This window comes from Scyliorhinus canicula, chromosome 10, assembly GCF_902713615.1.
Source record: "Scyliorhinus canicula chromosome 10, sScyCan1.1, whole genome shotgun sequence".
In the NCBI taxonomy this organism is placed as follows: Eukaryota; Metazoa; Chordata; class Chondrichthyes; order Carcharhiniformes; family Scyliorhinidae; genus Scyliorhinus; species Scyliorhinus canicula.
In genome coordinates, this window is record NC_052155.1 from 115,284,645 (window position 1) to 115,305,643 (window position 20,999).

At 45.5% G+C, this 20,999-nt stretch overlaps 1 protein-coding gene across 1 annotated transcript in view; it reads left to right on the plus strand.

Moving 5' to 3' along the window:
- LOC119972613 (ATP-binding cassette sub-family C member 9-like) overlaps window positions 1-20,999 on the plus strand; it is a 317,550-nt gene that overhangs the window by 62,292 nt on the left and 234,259 nt on the right. Inside the window, 3 exon segments of the mRNA XM_038809604.1 lie at window positions 4,003-4,155; window positions 6,696-6,851; window positions 11,296-11,484. Coding sequence (XP_038665532.1) covers window positions 4,003-4,155; window positions 6,696-6,851; window positions 11,296-11,484 — 498 coding nt within the window.

A 20,999-nucleotide genomic window follows, 5' to 3' on the forward strand; every position in this document is an offset into this window, starting at 1 on the left:
TCTCCTGGTCCTCCACCTTCGACCATAGTGATTTGCATAGATCCCCCAGGATCATTCCCATCTCCGCCTCCAAAGACACCACCTGGTTGGACACCACCTTCGCCACCTCCTGGATTGTCATCCCCTGCATTTCAAGGTACTTTTCCACCCCATTCATGGACCCGCGAAGAGGTGCTACTGGCCCCTTAATCGCCTTCGACCAGTCATTCTGCATTTCCTTCCTTTGCTGCCAAAAATTCTCTTTAAGATAGAAGCAGGGAGGTAGTTTCCACTGGCAGGTGAAACTAGAACTAGGGGCATAACCTCAAAATAAGGGGGAGCAACTTTAGGACTGAGTTGAGGAGGAACCGCTTCACAAAGGATTGTAAATCTGTGAAATTATTTTCCCAGTGAGCAGTTGAGACTACCTCGTTGAATGCTTTTAAGGCAAAGATAGATAAATAAATTTTTGAACAGTAAAAGAGTTGAGAGTTATTGTGAGTGGGCGGGTAAGTGATGCTGAGTCCACAAAAAGATCAGCAATGATCTTATTGAATGGCAGAGCAGGCTCGAGGAGCCTACTGCTGTTCCTAGTTCTTATGTTTACTGAAGCCCATCAATTGCTCCATCTGCAGCTTTTATGTCGACGACGACCCTTCCCCCTCTGCCATTTTGGTAATTGGTACTGCGCCATAAGTCTCCTCCAACTCCTTAGCCAGGTCTTTCACTGTCTTCAGCCGGGTCTGATAGCCGTAAACATTCCCATCCAGGGGAGAACTTCTTCTCCTATGCTCTCCACTTCACTTTTTGGCGGAATCTACCCAAAGCACAGGTGAAAAGGGCCAAAATCGACACCTTTCTAATTCTGGAAAGGTCTAGTGGATTGGAAAGCAACTAATGTAACAATTTTATTCAAGAAAGGTAGGAGACAGAATGCAGGAAATTATAGATTAGTCTGTCTTAAACCTGTCATTAGGAAAATGCTCAAATCTAATAGTGAGGAGGTAGTAGCAAGGCATTTAGAAAAGGCAATCAAGGTGAGTCAACATGGTTTTTTGAAAGGAAAATCATCTTTGACAAATTTAGTAGAATTCTTTGTGGATGTAACAAGTAGGGGGAACCAGTAGATGTAGTGTACTTGGATTTCTAAACGGTTTTTGATAAGATGCCACATACAAGGTTTTTGCACAAAATAAGAGCCTGTTGTGGATGGGATGTTATCATGGATAGAGAATTGTCGAACTAACAAGATATCCAGAGTCGGGATAAAGGGTGATTTTTTTTGGGTTGGCATAGAAGTGGAGTGCCACAGGCATCAAACCTGGGGCCTCAGTTATTAACAATCTATATTAATGACTTGGATGAAGGGACTGATTGTATTTTAGCCAATTTACAGACAACACAAAAATAGATAGGAAAGCAAGTTATGAGGATGTCACAGAGAGTCTGCAAAGGGATACAGATAGTCTGAGTGAGTGGGTAAAAGTTTTGTAGATGGAGCACAATGTGGGTAAAATGTAGGTTGTCCACTTTGGCAGGAAAAATAGAAAAGCAGAATATTATTTGAATGGAAAGAGACTGCAGAATTCTGTAGTACAGAGGAATCTGGGTTTCCTTGTACATGAATCACAAAAGGTTAGTATGCAGATAAGGGTAATTAGGAAAGAAAATGAAATTTTGGCTGTTATTTCAAAGAGGATGATTAGAAAAGTGGGGAAGGTTTGCAGCAACTGTAAGGGCATTCATAAGACCACACCTGGAGTACTGTTTACAGTTTAGGTCCCTTTTGGTGATATATACTTTAATCAGAAGCAGTTCAGAACAGGTCCACCTAGGTTCATTCCTGATTGCTTCTTGCCTTTTGGCTAAGATGAGAGTGACATCAGGTGTAATGCCTGGATCTGCTTTGTCTCTCTTGTGGGGACTATGAATTGCAGTCAATTTGAATTGGTTTTTGGAGCAGGCAAGAAACTGAATTAGGGTTCGTCCCTGTCCACACTCTGAACTCTGGCTTTGTAACGGTAATAAAAAAAAATCTGCAGGAGTTGTTTTATGGGGAAAGGTTGAACAGGCTAGGCCAATACTCATTGGAGTGTAGCAGAATGAGAGGTAACCTTACTGAAACATATAAGATTCTGAGGGAACTTGGCAGGGTAGATACTGAGAGAGAATGTTTCCTCTTGACGGAGAATCTAGAACCACGGGGTTACAGTTTCAAACTAAGATGGAAATGAGGTGGAACTTCTTCTCTGGGCGTTGTTGGCCGTTGGATCTCTTCTCCATAGAGCACTGGAGGCTGGGTCATTGAATATATTTAAGGCTGAGTTAGATTTTTGATCTGCAAAGGAGTCGAGGATTAAAGTAAGCAGGCAGTAAAGTGGAGTTAAGGCCGCAATCAGAACATCCGGGGGTGGAATTCTCTGATAATGGGGCGATGTTCCCACGCCCGCGAGAAAACAGGCACGAAACACTCTGGACTTCCCTGGAGAAAGTCCAGAGTGGTTCTCCGTTTTGCAGGGGACTATCAGGGTCCCGGAATGCTTCTCGCAGCTCCGGCTGCCGATACGGGGCCCTGCACCTCTGGCCGCGGGCGCGCGTATGCACGCGGTGGCCCCGTGCAACATGGAGGACCCACACTGCGGGCTGGTCCCGACAATGTAATAATAATCGCTTATTGTCACAAGTAGGCTTCAATTAAGTTAGTGTGAAAAGCCCCTAGTCACCACATTCCGGCACCTGTTCGGGGAGGATGTACGGGAATTGAACCCGTGCTGCTGGCATTGTTCTGCATTACAAGCCAGCTCTTTGGCGCTTTGTGCTAATGTAGTCCCCCCCCCCCCCCCGAGATCGTGCGCGTCCGCCGATCGGTGGCCCCCAATTGCGGGCCTGGCCGTCCTGGAGGCCTCCCCCTCCTCCCCAGTGACAGTTCTCCCCCCCCCCCCCCCCCCCCCCACACCACCACCACCACCACCAGGGCGGCCGCGGACTGAGTCCGCAGCCACCACTCCGAACTCCCGCCGGGTGGAACCATGAGTGAACTACGCCAACGAGAACTCGGCCAGTTGCCGGCGGTGAATTGCTGCGGGGGCCTCTTTCAATGGCCCCCGACCAGCACCACGTTGACCGCGCGCGATTGGCGGAAATTCTCCAGTCCCCGGAGAATGGTGGGAGCAGCATTGGACCCGATCGCGGGTCAGATGCCCCACCCCCCGCGCTGAGTGCGATTGCGCCATGGTGGCTCAGAGAATCCCGGCCATGATCTTTTATTCCATAGTAGAGCATGCTCAATGGGCTGAATAGTGTACTCCCACTCCTATTTGCTAAAATGTTATGAGCCTGCATTGAATCTTGTGCTGCTGAATACAACTTCATGGTTTCCATTTTGGATCTCAAATAGCTCTGTGATGCTTTGCAATCTCTTCCCATCTTTTTTTGTTTCCGGGCATTTAGTGATTGGAGTAGAGCTCTCTGATACTGGTTAATAATTTTTAAAAAAATTATTGGGCAAGCAAGTAATTCAGAAATCCTAACTTTGTTGATCGGATCGGATAACTACAATTCTATCACCAGTTTCCTTTTGAAAAATGTTGAAACCTCCATTCATTCTGTCATTCATGCAGTTATTATCCAGAAAACATGAAAACCTTTAGATTCTTCCACCCAAACATGTCCGAACCCAGTCAGTGCGAATTGAGCTGTTTAAGCATTATTCCTGTTCTTTATATTGTCTAGTGTTCACGTTGGGTAGGATGACTGAGAGTGGCAGTGCTCTCAGTTTGGTAGTACAGTTATTGCCTCTAATCTTCCTATTCTTAAAATCACCTGTGTATTTATTTATTGGAACTAAAGTACGGCACAGCAGAGTTCTCAGGTGGAAGTTTGAATGGCCTGATTATCATCAGTAAATATGGATAAGCATAAAAACCTACTGTCAACAGAAAACAATGTTGGTTTGCATAAATATGTATCCATTGTTAATTAAATTGTCAATTAAATACTGTTCTATGTCCTCACTTTACACAGGGAATACATTTTGTGAGTTTCTGGGAATTTACTAGTAATGGATACGTACTAGCATTCTTGATGCTATGTACAGTTCTTCTTCAGAATATTTGCTTACAGATTTCATATTATATTGTTATCCGGGATGGAATACACATAAAAGCAGCTCTGCAGGTAAGATGCCGTTTTCTTTCTTCTTCCTTCTCTTCAAACCAGTTTTCTTAAACCCATTCCTCCCCGAAATGCATTGGCTTCTTCCAAGGATCTGTTTCTTTGGAAGTCCAATGCTGATCTATGTATTACCACAATGGCCATTCTTCAGAGTCTGGATTGTGTGTAGGCTGTTGCGGGATCAGGGGAAACCTGAACCTATCCTCATTTGACATCCAACTTCTGTACTTTAATAGGTGATTATGGACAGCAATCTGGAGCCTGAATCTTTATTTTATCTCCCACTCACCCCTCTTTCACCTTTTCTTGTCTCCCTTCCCTTTCTCTTTTCCCTTGGAGGGGTGCAGCACTGATTCAGAGGAATTATACCACTAGGGGTAAAAGAGTTAAATTATGAAGTCAGGTTTCTGTCTAGACTAGCCTCTCTTGAATATACAAGATTAAGTATTTTCTAATTGGGGTCTTTGGCATGATTAAAGAGTTTGTGTAGATGGGGCAAAACTACTTCTATTTGGTGAGTGTGGAGTGAAGTGAGGTTGTGGAAATTCCTGAACATAAGGGGCACCTTAAAGTTAGAACTGTAACTTTTGTTTTCAATATCAATTCATTTAAGCTGCTCTGAAGAACAGTATTCAGACCTTGGGATTCTAAACAGGTTCCTCATGCCAAAAAAGGTAGTCACACAAATTACTTAGGTGGTATATTCAGAAGATTGTCTTGTGGCTGTCAGTCTTTCGAACCGAGGATGACATCTGCCAAACGTCCTCATCTGTGTCCCCTCAGGTGGCTCAGCAGGTCATTTCTGGAGAGACAGGTCTTTGGGCAGAGAAGACGAGTGTTGCCCTGAGGAATGGAAGGGGGTCACGAGCGAGGATTCTGCTCTTTCACCTTCCACTTTTAGTAGAAAAGATTCTGTCCCATGCAGCCAAAAATCAATCTCATAACCAGTTTCTCTCATTTTGGGTAAAGTCTTCGGCACAAGGTATTGCTGTTTGTCCTGTTGTTAGTGCCCATGGTTTTTACCAAGTGCTCTCTATAATTGCAGAGCTCCTCAGGGAGCAGCGTTTCTACTTTCACCTGTAGTTGGACTTATAGCTTGTCAGTCCATTGTCTGCTATCTGCTGCGTATCCATACAACAGACGTTCAGTTCAGTTCAGGAGGTGAGCTTCATAGTCACTTTTGAGAAGTCGTAGTTATACTGACGTATAGTTTTGAGTCTCCAGGGTAATTTTCGGAACTATCTACCACAAAATATTTCTTTTATGAGATAAATTTATAGCATTTTAGGACCTGCTGTTCCTTATCCAAAGTTGATATTCTGCACTGTAAATTCTATGATCTATGATTATATTGGGGGCAGATGTATTTCTACTTCCCGGTACGTGTCTCGTTTGAAGTTACTAAAGTGGAAGATGAAAGAGCAGAACCCTCACTCGAGGCCCCCTTCCATTCCTCAGGGTAGCACTGGTCCTCTCTGCCCAAAGACCTGTGGCTCCAGAATTGGCCTGCTGAGTCACCTGAGGAAATACAGATGAGGAAGCTTGGCAGATGTCATCCTCATTTCATGGGAATGACAGTGAGCTCAAAAAATACCTGCAAAGGAGGTGAAAATTAGCATTCATTTTGGGCTCCAACTGAAAATCAGGATTTGTCATAGAGGAATTGGAGGCATAAAATAATGAATTTCCTTTGTGATGCATTTTAACAGAACCATTGCAAATCATTCCAAACTCCATTTGCGTACCTTTGGGGGGGGGGGGGGGAAGGACAACTGTTGCGAATATAAATACTTCTGGTTTAAAGGGGGTAGTTTTGTGGTCAATAAGTAACCTGTTCTGCAGAGTGAGTTGGCAATTATAATACTTACGTCGAGCTGCGGATCATAATTTAGCAGTCATTTGAATTTACTGGTTGTGGGTTGTGTTAACCAGGGCTCAACAAACACAACAGCTCAAGGGAGGCAAGAACTTCTTGATCCAGCAGTTAGTGTTTCTCCAGCACTGCTTGTGGGACAAGGAGGAACAGATATGTTTCAGCTCTGCCGTCCCACAAGCTAAAGTGTCTCTTTCCTGGCAATATCTAAACCCAACCTTTCCTGTAATCCAATTTCAAGCTCTGTCTTCCAACCCCTGCAATGGGACACTACCTTCCACTTCCTTGTCCCCCTCGCCTATGAGCCAACCACAGTCTCTTCCCCAACCCAGATCCCCCCAGTTGCCAGGCATTGTCTCCAGTTGTCTTTGGTTGCAGCTTGCCAGCCAGCCTTCAAATTTCTAATAATCTTTAGTTGAATTCAGCAGGATCTCCACTTTCTAGGTGTTTCTGAATTCCCTGACTGTGAATAGACACCCTTGCATAATAGCCTCCTTGTGTTGCTTTCATGGATGTGAATTTGATTAAAAAGTGTACTCTACTATTTGCATAAACTGTAACTTCCATTCATACTGCTTTATAGAAGTGGGTGTAACATAAAATGCTATAGTAAATGCGAATAATTCATTTTTCATCAGTAAAATCAGTGTGTTTTCTATTTCTTTCCCAGACAATGATTTACTTGAAAGCTTTGTCACTGCCTGTGTGGGTCTTAAGTGGGGGCCATCTGACAGTGGGACAGATTATAAATCACATGTCAGTGGATGCTTTTCAAATAATGATGGCAGCATTTATGGGATACTATATTGTTGCAATTCCAATACAGGTATGTTAACTTTATAAACACGTGTTTAAGATGTAATTGGAAATACTCCCCTGTGGAAGGACAAAAAGAGTTGGGTAGATTTCACCCCCCCTGCCACTGGCAGGAATAGTGGCAGATGGGAACACAGCATTCAGTGACCAATGGACCTGTACACCCAGATCCCTTTGCCTGTCAATATACTCAAGGGTTATGCCATTTACTGTATATTTCCCACCTGTATTAGATCTTCCAAATGCATTACCTCACATTTGTCCGGATTAAACTCCATCTGCCATCTCTCCGTATCCAACCGGTCTATATTCTGCTGTATCCTCTGACAGTCCTCACCATATCCGCAATTCCACCAACGTTTGTGTCATCTACAAACTTACTAATCAGACCAGTTACGTTTTCCTCTAAATCATTTATATATACTACAAACAGCAAAGGTCTCAGCACTGATCCCTGCAGAACACCACTAGTCACAGCCGTCCATTCAGAAAAGCAACCTTCCACTGCTGCCCTCTGTCTTCTTTGACCAAGCCAGTTCTGTATCCATCTTGCCACCTCACCTCTAATCCCATGTAACTTCACCTTCTGTACCAGTCTGCCATGAGGGACCTTGTCAAAACTGAAGTCCATGTAAACAACATCCACTGCCCTACCTTCATCAATCATCTTTGTCACTTCCTCGAAAAACTCGATCATGTTAGTGAGACATGACTCCAATTCACAAAACCATGCTGCTTCATGCTTCATGCATTACGGCAGCACGGTAGCATGGTGGTTAGCATAAATGCTTCACAGCTCCAGGGTCCCAGGTTCGATTCCCGGCTGGGTCACTGTCTGTGCGGAGTCTGCACGTCCTCCCCGTGTGTGCGTGGGTTTCCTCCGGGTGCTCCGGTTTCCTCCCACAGTCCAAAGATGTACGGGTTAGGTGGATTGGCCATGCTAAATTGCCCGTAGTGTCCTAAAAGGTAAGGTTAAGGGGGGGTTGTTGGGTTACGGGTATAGGGTGGATATGTGGGTTTGAGTAGGATGATCATTGCTCGGCACAACATTGAGGGCCGAAGGGCCTGTTCTGTGCTGTACTGTTCTATCTATCTATTCTAAAACCTCCACTTGCTTCCAAATGGGAGTAAATCCTGTCTCGAAGAATCCTCTCCAATAATTTCCCTACCACTGATGTAAGGCTCACCGGTCTGAAATTTGCTGGATTATCCTTGCTACCCTTCTTAAACAAAGGAACATTAGCTATTCTCCAGTCCTCTTGGACGTCACCTGCAGCCAGTGAGGATACAAAGATTTATGTCAAGGCCCCAGTAATTTCCTCCCTTGCCTCCCTCCGTATTCTGGGGTAGATCCAATCAGGCCCTGGGGACTTACCTACCTTAAATGTTTTTCAAGGCACCCAACACCATCTCCTTTTTGATCTCAGTGACCCAGGCTATCTACACACCCTTCCCCAGACTCTTCATCCACCAAGTCCTTCTCTTTGGTGAATACTGATGCAAGGTGCTCATTTAGTACCTCGCCTATTTCCTGTTACTCCACGCATAGATTCCCTCCCCTGTCCTTGAGCGGGCCAACCCTTTCCCTGGCTGTATATAGATATATAAATTAGTGAAAGAGTATCCATATCACTTGTGTGCATTTGTAATTTCTAAACTTGACACACTCTACCGCTATGCCTGGGTGCAGCCCAATATCCGCAGTAGAGGAGGGGGGCATCCTGCTGGCAGCTACGCTTGTTGTCTGAGACTTTGGCGAGTGCCCTCTGGATGCCTAGGAAGGGCCCTGGCCTGCTCTGGGTCTTCTGCGTTTGTACATCCTCCTTGGCCTGAGCAGCTGGAGCTGATGGTGTGAAAGGCATAGGAGATTTGAAATGGCTGGACATCTTGGAGTGTCCTGGGTGGATGGTTGCATATCTCTTCCTCCCTTTGAGACCTGAGGGGCCTTTCCTTACTCGACCAGAAGGTGTATCTGGAGGGAGGTTGAAGTGCCTGTCCCCTTCTTGCCTCACCACTGATGGATCTCATTTATACCTAGAACAAGGGAGTGCAGGTCTGAGCACAAATCCGTCAGAATCTGCTGGACTGTGGTCTACAAGGAAGTCTCCACCCTTCCCGTGGAGATCTTGTGGTGCTTGCATGTTGGAGCAATGACATTGGGGAGAACATGGACAGGCGCATGCATCCTTTATTCAAGGCTGGTGATAGCCTCTGACAATTCAGCCTGACGTTCCTTTGCCTGTCTTTGCATCTCCAACATGCATGAAATGGCTGACTGCAGCGGTTTATCATCTGACTTGGACTCAACAGGAGACTGTTCTCCACCAGTCCGCTGAATACCAGAGACCCGGTCACTGCTTCCGAATGCTGGGGAGATGTGTCCATGAGGAGTTCTCCAGATAGTGAACTCGAGTCTAATGTAGATTAAGGACCCAGCAATGTGTGTCTCTGCACTGGTGAAAGATGCAGGTGAACGCAGTGACAGCTCTATTTCTAGTGGGTCCTCAGCATCATAATCCAACATGAATTAGGGACTGGGGCTGCGGGACTGTCTGGCGGTGTGGGGCTCCTACTGGTACCTGAAAGAGAGGGAAGCTAGAATGAGTTCTTGAGTAGACAGAATCCAACATTACATTTAACACACTATGAAGTTCATGATGTGTCCAGCTACTGTACGGTTCACCCATACGGGGTTGCCAATGGTGATGTATTTTCCCTAACCCTTCAGTTTTAGAATGATCCAATCCTCAATTAATAACCCCACAGCAAATGTGAAGTGAGGTTTATTTTACACATGCACAAAATGCAGGAAGGGGTTTCGCAAAATTTGCCCCCCACCTTTTACATTCATACAATAAAAGAAGGATAAGGGAAAGAAAGGTGTTCAAGGTGAAGACTAGGATAAAAATAAAAATTATAGTTTCACATGAGTCCAGTAAGTCAATGTCTATGAAGGTTCTTTCAGTTGGCTTTGTCTGGCAGCATTCCTGGCCTTGGTCCGAGGAGCCTGGTTGCAGGTTGCATCCGTTGAAGATGTAACAAAGTATTCTTGTGTCTTGGAAATAATTCACTGTGTAGGTGAAATTTCTGGAGGTCATATTTTAAGAGAGATGGAGGTCAAATGCAGGCTGCTAGCCTGAAGTCCGGTACTCTTTGAAGGTTAAACTGTAACTAGTCTCAAGCTGTATAATTAAAGCAATTCGAACCACTCCAGTCTCAGTCATGTGAAGGATGGTTTTGGGTCAAGCAATTCAGTTAAGGCGGTCCCTTGTTAAAACCCATTGTCTTTGGAGTAGGTGACTAGAACCATGATCACAACGTTTGAGATGAGGAGTCACAGATAGTTCTGTAAGAAGTCTTATAACACCAGGTTAAAGTCCAACAGGTTTGTTTCAAACACTAGCTTTCGGAGCACTGCTCCTTCCTCAGGTTCACTTCTTACTGTGCTCACCCCAGTCCAACGCCGGCATCTCCACATCACAAATAGTTTTGCCTTTGACCGTAGATGATTGGTGCAGATATCTCATCTGCTAATCCATTGTGATGGCTTTGCTGGAATGTTTAAACACTATAAGAAGTGTTAAATTCCAAGGGGTTGATGTGTTATCATTTGTCCATGTTTAAAATGCTCAAATTTCCAGAACTACCATCATGTGATTAGCAGTGGCCATTTTATTAGTCCAGCCTTTTGTTCATTAAAAAAAATATATATAAAGTAGCTAGACAGAACTAAATGTATATATTTTATGTCCTGACTCCTGGACAGGTCGTGAGAAATGTAATAGGTTTTAACAAGTGAAATGGTGACATGGGTGGATAAAGAGCAAAAAGGATGGAAGACAGGAGGGATTAAATGATAAAAGGGTTGCTTATGCCGAGCCAAAGAGAATGGTAATGGGAAACAAAATAAACAAAAGCTGTCTATAGGGAATGTGAATAGAACATGTGACTGAGAATTGATGAATAGTTGCCATCAGAAAGCAGAAACAAGGAGGAAAAAATGAAACTAAAACCAAAACCTGCAAAGAAAAGGAAGTTAAATGGGGGAAGAGGTTACAGTCTGAAATTGTTAAACTTGGTGTTGAGTCTGGAAGGTGTAAAGCACATAATTGAAAGAAGAGGGGCTGCCCCTTGAGCTTGCATTGAGTAATATTCAAACTTGCTGTGTTCTGAGAGGGTTGTTGGAGAATATTAAAAAGGAACAGGTCAGCACATGTAAGCTCTTCCTTAGAAGAAACCAGGATCATCTCAATACAGCAGTTCCACATAACCAATAAAACTAGTATGATAAATTGTTAGCAATTATTATTACCCATTCAACATGTTTGACAAGGGGATGCACCCCAGACCATTATTACAAGAGTGTGAAACAATTTGTTTACATTACTTGAATACTTATTCTAATTTACATGATAACTTTTTTATTAAATGGAGTAATTGTATTTTGATTTCAGATTATACTAGCAGTGCTATTACTCTATAACCAATTGGGGTATAGTGCTTTGATTGGAGTATCTACCATCGTTGTGCTCATCCCCATACAGTACTTCATCTCAAAACGATTTGTTTCTGTTCAAAGAAGAACAATGGAATATTCAGATGAGAGGATCAAGAAATCAAATGAAATGTTGCAGAGCATAAAGGTAATAGTTGATATCATAGAGAGTTGGGGATAAAAGGTAAAAATCTACATTCGTACCAAAATGAAGCACCAGAAATTGGAAAACAACTTGTATGAACTCATTGTTACTTTGGGGAAAGTTCCCTTTCTTTTTTATACTTAAAGAATACTATTTGCTTTCATAATTATCGTGTCATCACAATTTCATTTTGATTTCAATATTAGCTTTAACTCCCTCCGTTGGAATATTTAGTCACAAATGTACATTGTCTTCAATTCTGTTAGAATTAGTCGTTGTCTGACCAAAGCATATCGTGTTAGTCTGAATCTTAGCATTTCAGGTTGAGCTTTCAAGAAATGGTGAACTCAAGTTATCTAATTCTCACTTGTCATTTGGAGACACAGAGTGGAACTTCAAATTCCTTTTGAATTCCTCCAATGGTGTTTCCTCCCTCGCGGACCAGAAAAAAAGGTCACAAATAAATTTTAAAAATGTAATTTCTGGGATGTGGTATCGCTGGCTAGGCTAGCATTTATTGCACATTGCTAATTCCCCTTGAGAAGATGTTGGTCAGATGCCTTCTTGAGCTGTTGTAGTCCCTATGGTGTAGGTACTCCCACAGTGCTGTTAGAGAGGGTGTTCCATTGACAGTGAAGGAACAGCGATATATTTTCAAGTTACAGTGGTGAGTGACTTGGAGGAGAACCTCTAGGTGGGTTATCATATGTCTGCTGCCCTTGTCCTCCTTAATGGCAGTGGTTGTGGGTTTGGAAGGTGCTGCCAAAGGAGGCTTGGTGAGTCCCTATGATGCATCTTGTAAATGATGCACAGAGACTTCCGGTGGCGGCCATGGAGGAGCAGGTTGCACATTCGATAACTCCCGCCTGAAACGGACTTTCGGACCTTTTTTCCCGGATTTTTGTGGACTTTATGAAATAAATTGGTGGAGCGAGCAATAGTAAGGAGGATCCCCCCCCAAATGTATGGATAGCTGGACCAAAAGTGGCCTTGTGAAATGAGTTAGTCCCGATAGAGGGAAGTGAGTGGTGCTGGCAGTTCAGCAAAGAATGGCAGACGGCAAGGACCAGGGAGCGGTGGCTCACTGGTCAAAGGAGCAGCAGTTGGAGTTCTTCAGGAGTTGCTTTGCCGAACTAAAAAAGGATACGCTTGACCTGATGAAAGCATCAATCAACCACATGGTCGTGACTCAGGCAACTCAGGGGAAAGCGATTAAAGAGATCGAGTTAAACCAAGAGGACGAGATAACTGTATTGGAGCACAAGGTGGAGATGCTAGATGACCACCACAGGAAGATGCAGGAGAGCACGACCAGGAGGCAGAATTTAAGAATCGTTGGCCTTCCTGAAGGCATTGAGGGACCAGATGCGGGAGCATATGTGTCGGATATACTGGAGTCGCTGATGGCAGCAGGAGCTTTCTCTCGACTCCTAGAACAGGATGGAGCGCACAGAGCCCCCGCAAGGAAGCCCAAGGCGAATGGCCCGCCGAGGGCCATGGTGGTTCGTTTTCACCGTTTCTCGGATAAGGAGCACGTCTTGCGATGTGCCAAGAAGGAACGAAGCAGCAAGTGGGAGAACAATGAGGTGCGCATCTATCAGGATCTGGGAGCGGAGCTGGCCAAGAGACGTGCTGGGTTTAACCGGGCAAAGGCGACTCTCTTTAAGAAGAGGGCTGGAAGGATGGGGGGAGGGCGCTTTGTTTTGCAGGGGGTTGATACGGGGGGAGGGGGAGGGGGCCCTGAATTTAGCATTATCCTTTGGGGAGACTGGGTCTTGTTTTAAGTGAGTGTTTCTGTTCTGGTTCATGGTTATGTTAATGTCTTCTTGAGAGCTGTTGTTAGCTTCCTGGGAATGTGATCCTGTAAATAGGTTTTTTCTATGTAGGGAGAGAGGTCCTCAACAATAAGGTGATAGTCTGGTCGGCGCCAGGGGCGGGGGTTATCGAGGTTAGCATGGGTCAGCTGACTCTACGTCCTCCCCAACCTCTGCGCTGCCTTGCTACTCGACCTGGACTTGCAGTGCAACCTCCAAAGTCTAACCCTGCAATTTGGCGGGCCCCTACCGCCCCTTATTGTACGCGGTCTCACGACCCTTAAGGTCGCCCCGCCTTCTCTTTTTCCAAACCTCACCCCGGATTGCAAACCCGTCGCCACCAGGAGCAGACGGTACAGCGCCCAGGACAGGACCTTCATCAGGTCTGAGGTCCAGCGGCTGCTGCGGGAAGGTATCATCGAGGCCAGCAACAGCCCCTGGAGAGCCCACGTGGTAGTGGTGAAAACCGGGGAGAAAAACAGGATGGTCGTTGATTACAGTCAGACCATCAATCGGTACACGCAGCTCGATGCGTACCCCCTCCCACGCAAATCTGATATGGTCAATCGGATTGCACAGTACCGGGTCTTCTCAACAGTGGACCTGAAATCTGCCTACCACCAGCTCCCCATCCGTAAGACAGACCGCCCATACACTGTGTTTGAAGGAGACGGCCGCCTTTACCATTTCCTTAGGCTTCCCTTCGGCATCACCAACGGGGTCTCGGTCTTCCAACGGGAGGTGGACCGAATGGTTGACCTATACGGGCTGCAGGCCACTTTCCCATACCTGGATAACGACACCATCTGCGGCCACGACCAGCAGGACCACGACGCTAACCTTTCCAAATTTCTCCACACAGCCACACTGCTCAACCTAACTTATAACAAGGGGAAGTGCGTGTTCAGCACGAACCGATTAGCCATCCTCGGGTATGTAGTTCAGAACGGAGTTCGAGGGCCCGGCCCCGACCGCATGCACCCCCTCATGGAACGTCCCATCACCCACTGCCCCAAGGCCCTCAAACGATGCCTGAGGTTCTTTTCGTACTACGCCCAGTGGGTCCCAAACTATGCAGACAAGGCCCGTCCACTCATTCAATCCACCGCTTTCCCACTGACGGCCGAGGCTGACCAGGCCTTCAACCGTATTAAGGCCGACATCACCAAGGCCGCGATGCACACGGGCGACGAGACGCTCCCCTTTCGAGTCGAGATCGATGCATCAGACGTCGCTCTGGCCGCCACCCTCAACCAGGCAGGCAGGCCCGTGGCATTCTTTTCCCGCACCCTCTATGCCTCCGAAATTCGGCACTCCTCCGTCGAAAAGGAGGCCCAAACGATCGTTGAAGCTGTGCGATATTGGAGGCATTACCTGGCCGGCAGGAGATTCACTCTCCTCACTGACCAACGGTCAGTTGCCTTCATGCTTAACAACACACAGCGGGGTAAGATCAAAAATGATAAAACCTTGAGGTGGAGGTTCGAGCTCTCCACCTACAGTTACGAGATTTTGTATCACCCCGGTAAGCTCAATGAGGTCCCCTGATGCCCTGTCCCGAGGTACATGTGCCAGTGCACAAGTGGACCGACTCTGGACCCTGCACGACGATCTCTGTCACCCAGGAGTCACCCGCTTGTACCACTTCATTAAGGCCCGCTACCTGCCCTACTCCATCGAGGAAGTCAGGGCTATCACCAGAGACTGCCAGGTTTGCGTGGAGTGTAAACGGCACTTCTACCGGCCAGACGGTGCGCGCATGGTAAAGGGCTCCCGCCCCTTTGAACGCCTCAGTGTGGACTTCAAAGGACCCCTCCCCTCCACCGACCGCAACACGTACTTTCTTAATGTGGTCGACGAGTATTCCCGATTCCCCTTCGCCGTCCCAGGCGGACGTCTGCCACCGTCATCAAAGCCTTCAACACCATCTTCGCTCTGTTCGGTTTCCCCGCCTACGTCCACAGAGATCGGGGATCCTCATTTATGAGCAATGAGCTGCGCCAGTACCTGCTCAACAGGGACATTGCTGGAGCAGGACGACCAGCTACAGCCCCAGCGGCAGGTGTAGCGGGAGAATGGGACGGTCATGAGGGCCGTCCAGCTGGCCCTATGGTCCAGAAATCTTCCGGCCTCCCGCTGGCAGGATGTCCTCCCCGATGCACTTCACTCCATTCGGTTGCTCCTGTGCACCGCAACTAATGAAACCCCCCATGAATGTCTCTTTGCCTTCCCCAGGAAGTCCACCTCAGGGTTTCGTTCCCAACATGGCTGGAAGCTCCAGGACCCGTTCTCCTCCGCAAGCATGTGCGGCTCCACAAGGCGGACCGTTTGGTTGAGAGGGTACAGCTACTCCAGACAAACCCGCAGTACACCTGTATAGCGTACCCCGACGGCCGCCAAGACACAGTCTCCCTCAGGGCCCTGGCACCATCTGGGTCCCCACACACCCCCCCCCCCCCCCCCCCCTCTGCCCCGGCGCCACCCTCCCTCCCCCCCGGCGCACCCCACCACAGCCCCTGCTCCAGGACAACCTGTTCTCCCCTTGCTCCCAACTGGGGATGAAGAGGATTTCAACACGCTCCCGGAGTCACCGAAGACCAAGCCCATGCCTGAGTCGCCACTAGCACTGCGGCACTCTCAACAACAGATCAAGGCGCCCGATCGTCTAAATTTGTAACCTTCTCTGTAATTTTAAAACCAATCTGTACGTATATCATTTTCCACCACCCCCGCTGGACTCATTTTTAACAGGGGGTGAATGTGGTAGTCACCACTGTTGTATTATCTTGTATATATGGGTTTTACGGTAAGGCATCTGTACTCCAGGTACGGGGGTAGATCCCTGCCTGCTGGATCCACCCAATAGGCGGAGTATAAATGTATGTGCTCTCCGAACAGCAGCCATTTTGTCAGCTGCTGTAGGAGGCCACACATCTCGGTGTAATAAAGCCTCGATTACATTCTACTCTCATCTCATCGTAATTGATAGTGCATCAGACTGGGCACTCCTCAGGGCAGAATGTGGTGGCCTTGGGCCCATTCATGGGTTTGTGTGATATACAGTGAGCAATGATCTGATCAGGGGAACAGTTATCTCACAGGACAGCTCTGATGTGTCCCATTTCAACATCAAGCTTGCATAATGAGCAAATAGCTCGAGCCTTATTTGCGAGGTTGCCGAGAAGGCCTATCTCAGCATGTAGAACTGTAGGAATCCCAACGTGTATATTGGCAGTGAAGGGTAGGGTGTTAGGAACTCCCGGGCAGACGTCTCAACAAGCACATCAAGGAAAGGGAGCTCATTTTACTGCTCTATATGAAAGGAGAATTTGAGCGCAGGATGTGCAAATAAATTCTTGCGTACAGCTGGAGATTCAAATATTGCAAACTTATCACCTGTCTATCAGAAATATGCAGAGGGTGGCACGGTCACCATGCTTGTTAGGTGAATTGGACATGATGAATTCTCCCTCCATGTGCCCGAACAGGCGCCGGAATGTGACGACTAGGGGGTTTTCACAGTAACGTCATTGCAGTGTTAATGTAAGCCTACTTGTGACACTAATAAAGATTATTATTATTATTCAGAGGTTGAGTGTAATTTCATCAAAGACGTCTTTCTCGTGGAACCCAACAAAGATGTTTACAAGTGTTGGGCCAGAGGGGATTCCAGGGCAACACCATCTAACTGGGCATAGATGGTGTCGTTAAAGCTGAACCTCATTGTGTGTGTTGCTGAGTTCAAAGTTCAATTAATACTGATTTACACAATGGCAATGGACCTAAATCGCCATATAGTGCTCTAGTACTGCATGGTAGGTTGTTGCAAAAGGTTAAATCTCACGGAATGCAGGGTGAGGTAGCCAATTGGATACAAAATTGGTTTTTGGATAAGAATGTAGGACGCGTGGTTAGTAAGTTTGCAGATGAGACTAAGATTGGTGGCATAGTGGATAGTGAAAAAGGTTATATAAGATTGCAACAGGATCTTGACCAATTGGGCCAGTGGGCCGATGAATGGCAGATGGAGTTTAATTTGGATAAATGTCAGGTGACGCATTTTGGTAGATCAAGTAAGAGCATGACTTATTCAGTTAATGATATGGAGTTGGGGAGAGTTACAGAACAAAGAGATCTAGGAACATAAGTTCATAGCTCCTTGAAGATGGAGTTGCAGGTGGACAGGGTGGTGAAGAAGGCATTCAGCATGCTACGTTTTATTGGTCAGAATATTGAATACAGGAGTCGGGATGTCTTGCTGAAGTTGTACAAGACATTGGTGAGACCACACATGGAATGTGGTGTTCAGTTCTGGTCACCCTATTATAGGAAGGATATTGTTAAACTAGAAAGAGTGTAGAAGCGATTTACGAGGATGCTACCAGGACTTGATGGTCTGAGCTATAAGGAGAGGCTGACTCGACTGGTACTTTTTTTCCCTGGAGCGTAGGAGGCTTAGGGGTGATCTGATAGAGGTCTATAAAATAATGAAGAGCATCGATAGGGTAGATAAAGATAGTCAACATCCTTTCCCAAATGTAAAGGAGTCTAGAACTCGAGGGCATAGATTTAAGGTGAGAGGAGAGAGATACAAAAGATACCAGAGGGGAACTTTCTTCACACACAGGGTGGTGAGCACCTGGAAGGGACTGCCAGAGGCAGTGATAGAGGCAGGTATAATTTTGTCCTTTAAAAAGCAGTTGGACAGTTACATGGGCAGGGTGGGTATAGAGGGATATGGGCCAAATGCAGGCAAATGGGACTAGCTTTGTGATAGAAACTGGGTGACATGGACCAGCTGGGCCGATGGGCCTATTTCCATCCTGTAAACATCTATGACTCAGTGCAAATATCTATGGCTTTCTTGAGCAGTACATTAGTGAATACGTTCGCAATGTCAAATGAGCACATGACCATGGTATCACTATTGGTGTGCCATTCCTGTATTGCCTTCACAAATGTGAAGGAATCCTTCAGCGTGCATGCGGAAATCTCGCACAAAACTAGATGTAGCAACTCGCCAAACCTTTTGGCCAGTTCATGTTGTGCAGCGTCGATCGTAGATAAAATGGGACATATACTTGCAGAAATGTTTTGGTTCTACTGCCGAAGTCAGGAAGAAAGTAAAAACATCTTACAATTCTTAGCAACCTTAATGTTAGCAAATTATTGTGAGTTTGGTGCAACACTAGATGATACTTTTCGTGATAGACTGGTATGTGGACTGCACTGTGCAGCTATTTAGAGGAAGTTACTAATTGTAGGCGACTTAACTCTTAAATCACCTGCAGAAATAGAACTGGCAGCAAAAGAGGCTTTACAGATAGGAGCGAAGATTCATAAGATGGCTTGCACAAGGAGCCGAAAAAGATGACAGAAATCTTAGAAGCGCCACGTCATTATACTATGACACAGCTGAGGTTGTTTCTGGGATTAATAAATTATTACAGTAAGCAGCGCGATTGAATCTTTTGCAGACTATGTGCCAAACGGTGCGTTGAAAGAAGTAAAAGATTCCTTATGAAGTCCGTGCGATTGGTTGACTATATTCCCAAGCTGAAGTTACATGCAATGCATTACCCAATAGGGTTGGAGCAGTTGTCTTGCACATAATGTCTTTAGGGGAGGAATAACCAATACCATTTACTTCATGAACTCTTGCTAATGCAGAAACTAATTACGCTCAGCCAGAAAAAGAAGCTTTGAGCATCATATTCAGAGTAAGATGGTTTCACCACTATCTATATGGACATCATTTTACTCTGCTTGACAGATCACTGACCCTTGATGACTATCTTCTGGACATATAAAGGTATTCCTTCTTTAACAGCTAGGAGGTTACAGAGATGGTCTTTGATATTACCGACACACACTTATGACATTCAATATCGTAAATCGGAGCACTATGCAAATTTTGATGCTTTGTCAAGGTTGGCATTACAAATCAAGCAAGAACCTGACAAAATGTTGTCAGCATCCTATTTGCTCACACATGGATAGTATAGCTTTAACTTCATCTCAAGTACAGAGATACACAAGAACTGATCAGTGATGTGGAAGGTTATGGACATGTATCTTAAAAGGAACGATATCAGACATACATTGTAAAAATCCAGACCTCAAGCCCTACATCATAAGAAGACTTGAGTTAACAATCCAGAGTGGAGGTTTATTATGGGGAATCAGAGTGATTATTCCTGTGCTTCTGTAATAAAATCCTTGCCAACTACATGAGGGGCATCCTGGTATGGTGAGGATGAAAGAACTGGCATGCAGTTATTTTTGGTAGCTGGGATTAGATGCTCAAATCAAAGCGAAATTGGAGCCTTGTCCATCCTGTGCAAAACTAAGAAGTGCTCCACCATTGTGACCCTTACATCTGTGGGAATGGCTGACGCAGCCATGGCAGAGAGTACACATAGACTACACTGCCCAGTTATGGGACACATGCTCCTGGTGATTGTAGATGCACATTCTAAATGGCCAGAAGTGATTATGAAATACACAATGACAAGAACAAACTATTGGTAAGTTGGGTGAAATATTTGTAAGATTTGGTAGACCGGAGCAGGTTGTTAGTGACAATGAAACTCAGTTCACTTCCAAGGAGTTCGAAGGTTATGTAAAAGGAAATGAAATACAGCACATAAAGCCGGGTCCATACCATCCTTCAACAAATGGATTTGCCGAGTAATTCGTACAGTCACTTAAACACTCAATCAAGGCATCAAAGGACCAAGGTACATTGGATGAGTTTGACTTTTTGATTCTACCTGCTACTTCAGAGATTGTCAAACGCCAACAACAAGCATAGATGACGAGGAGGGAACAAACTTTCAAAAGCGAGTATTCACACAAAGAACAATACAGCACAGGAACAGGCCCTTCGGCCCTCAAAACCTCCGCCGATCACGTGTCCTATCTAGACCAACCGCCTGTATCCTTCTATACCCCGTCTGTTCATGTACCTATCCAGATAAGTCTTAAAGGTCGCTAATGTATCTGCTTCAACCACTTCAAGGAGAGCGAGTGCTAGCAAGAAGCTGCACTATAAATGAGAAATGGGTACCTGCAGTTATCCGAACAAAAACAGGTCCCATATTATACACCATACAGACAAAAAAAATTGCTGAAATGTCCCAAGAACTATTTCCATTCGAAAAATCTAAGCAGTGATACTTCTGAACAGAGTCAAAACACGGAGACAAATTCAGATTCTGTATCTTGGGAATATTCAACACCAATGGAGATGGACACTGAAGTAACTTCACAGGAAGTAGTACCAACAGAAGAAAAAGAAGCGACATCAAAGATCTCCTAGCCATGTTCAAGAACGTAGAACATAACTCAAAAGAAATAGTTACCCATCTGAGAGTTATATATACGTAAGAAGATAATGGTGCAAAGTAATGTTGTCGTGTTTCATTGGGTCTGTATTTTAAATGTTAAGAAAAGTAAAGAAGTAAAGGGGGAGGGGCATTGTGTATTTGGGTAATACATCCCTGCTGGTGGAACATCATGCAATCTGTAGTGAGGTCAGCAGAGTGTTTGCGTGGGCTTTAGTTCTCCAGCTTAGTATTGTATGAGCAAATTCTCCTGAATAAACCTTGCATCGTGTTTGAAGAAACCCAAGTGCATGGCACCTCCATACCTTTTTCTCTTTTTGTGGCACATTGAGAATATAACAATACTATATGAGAAGAG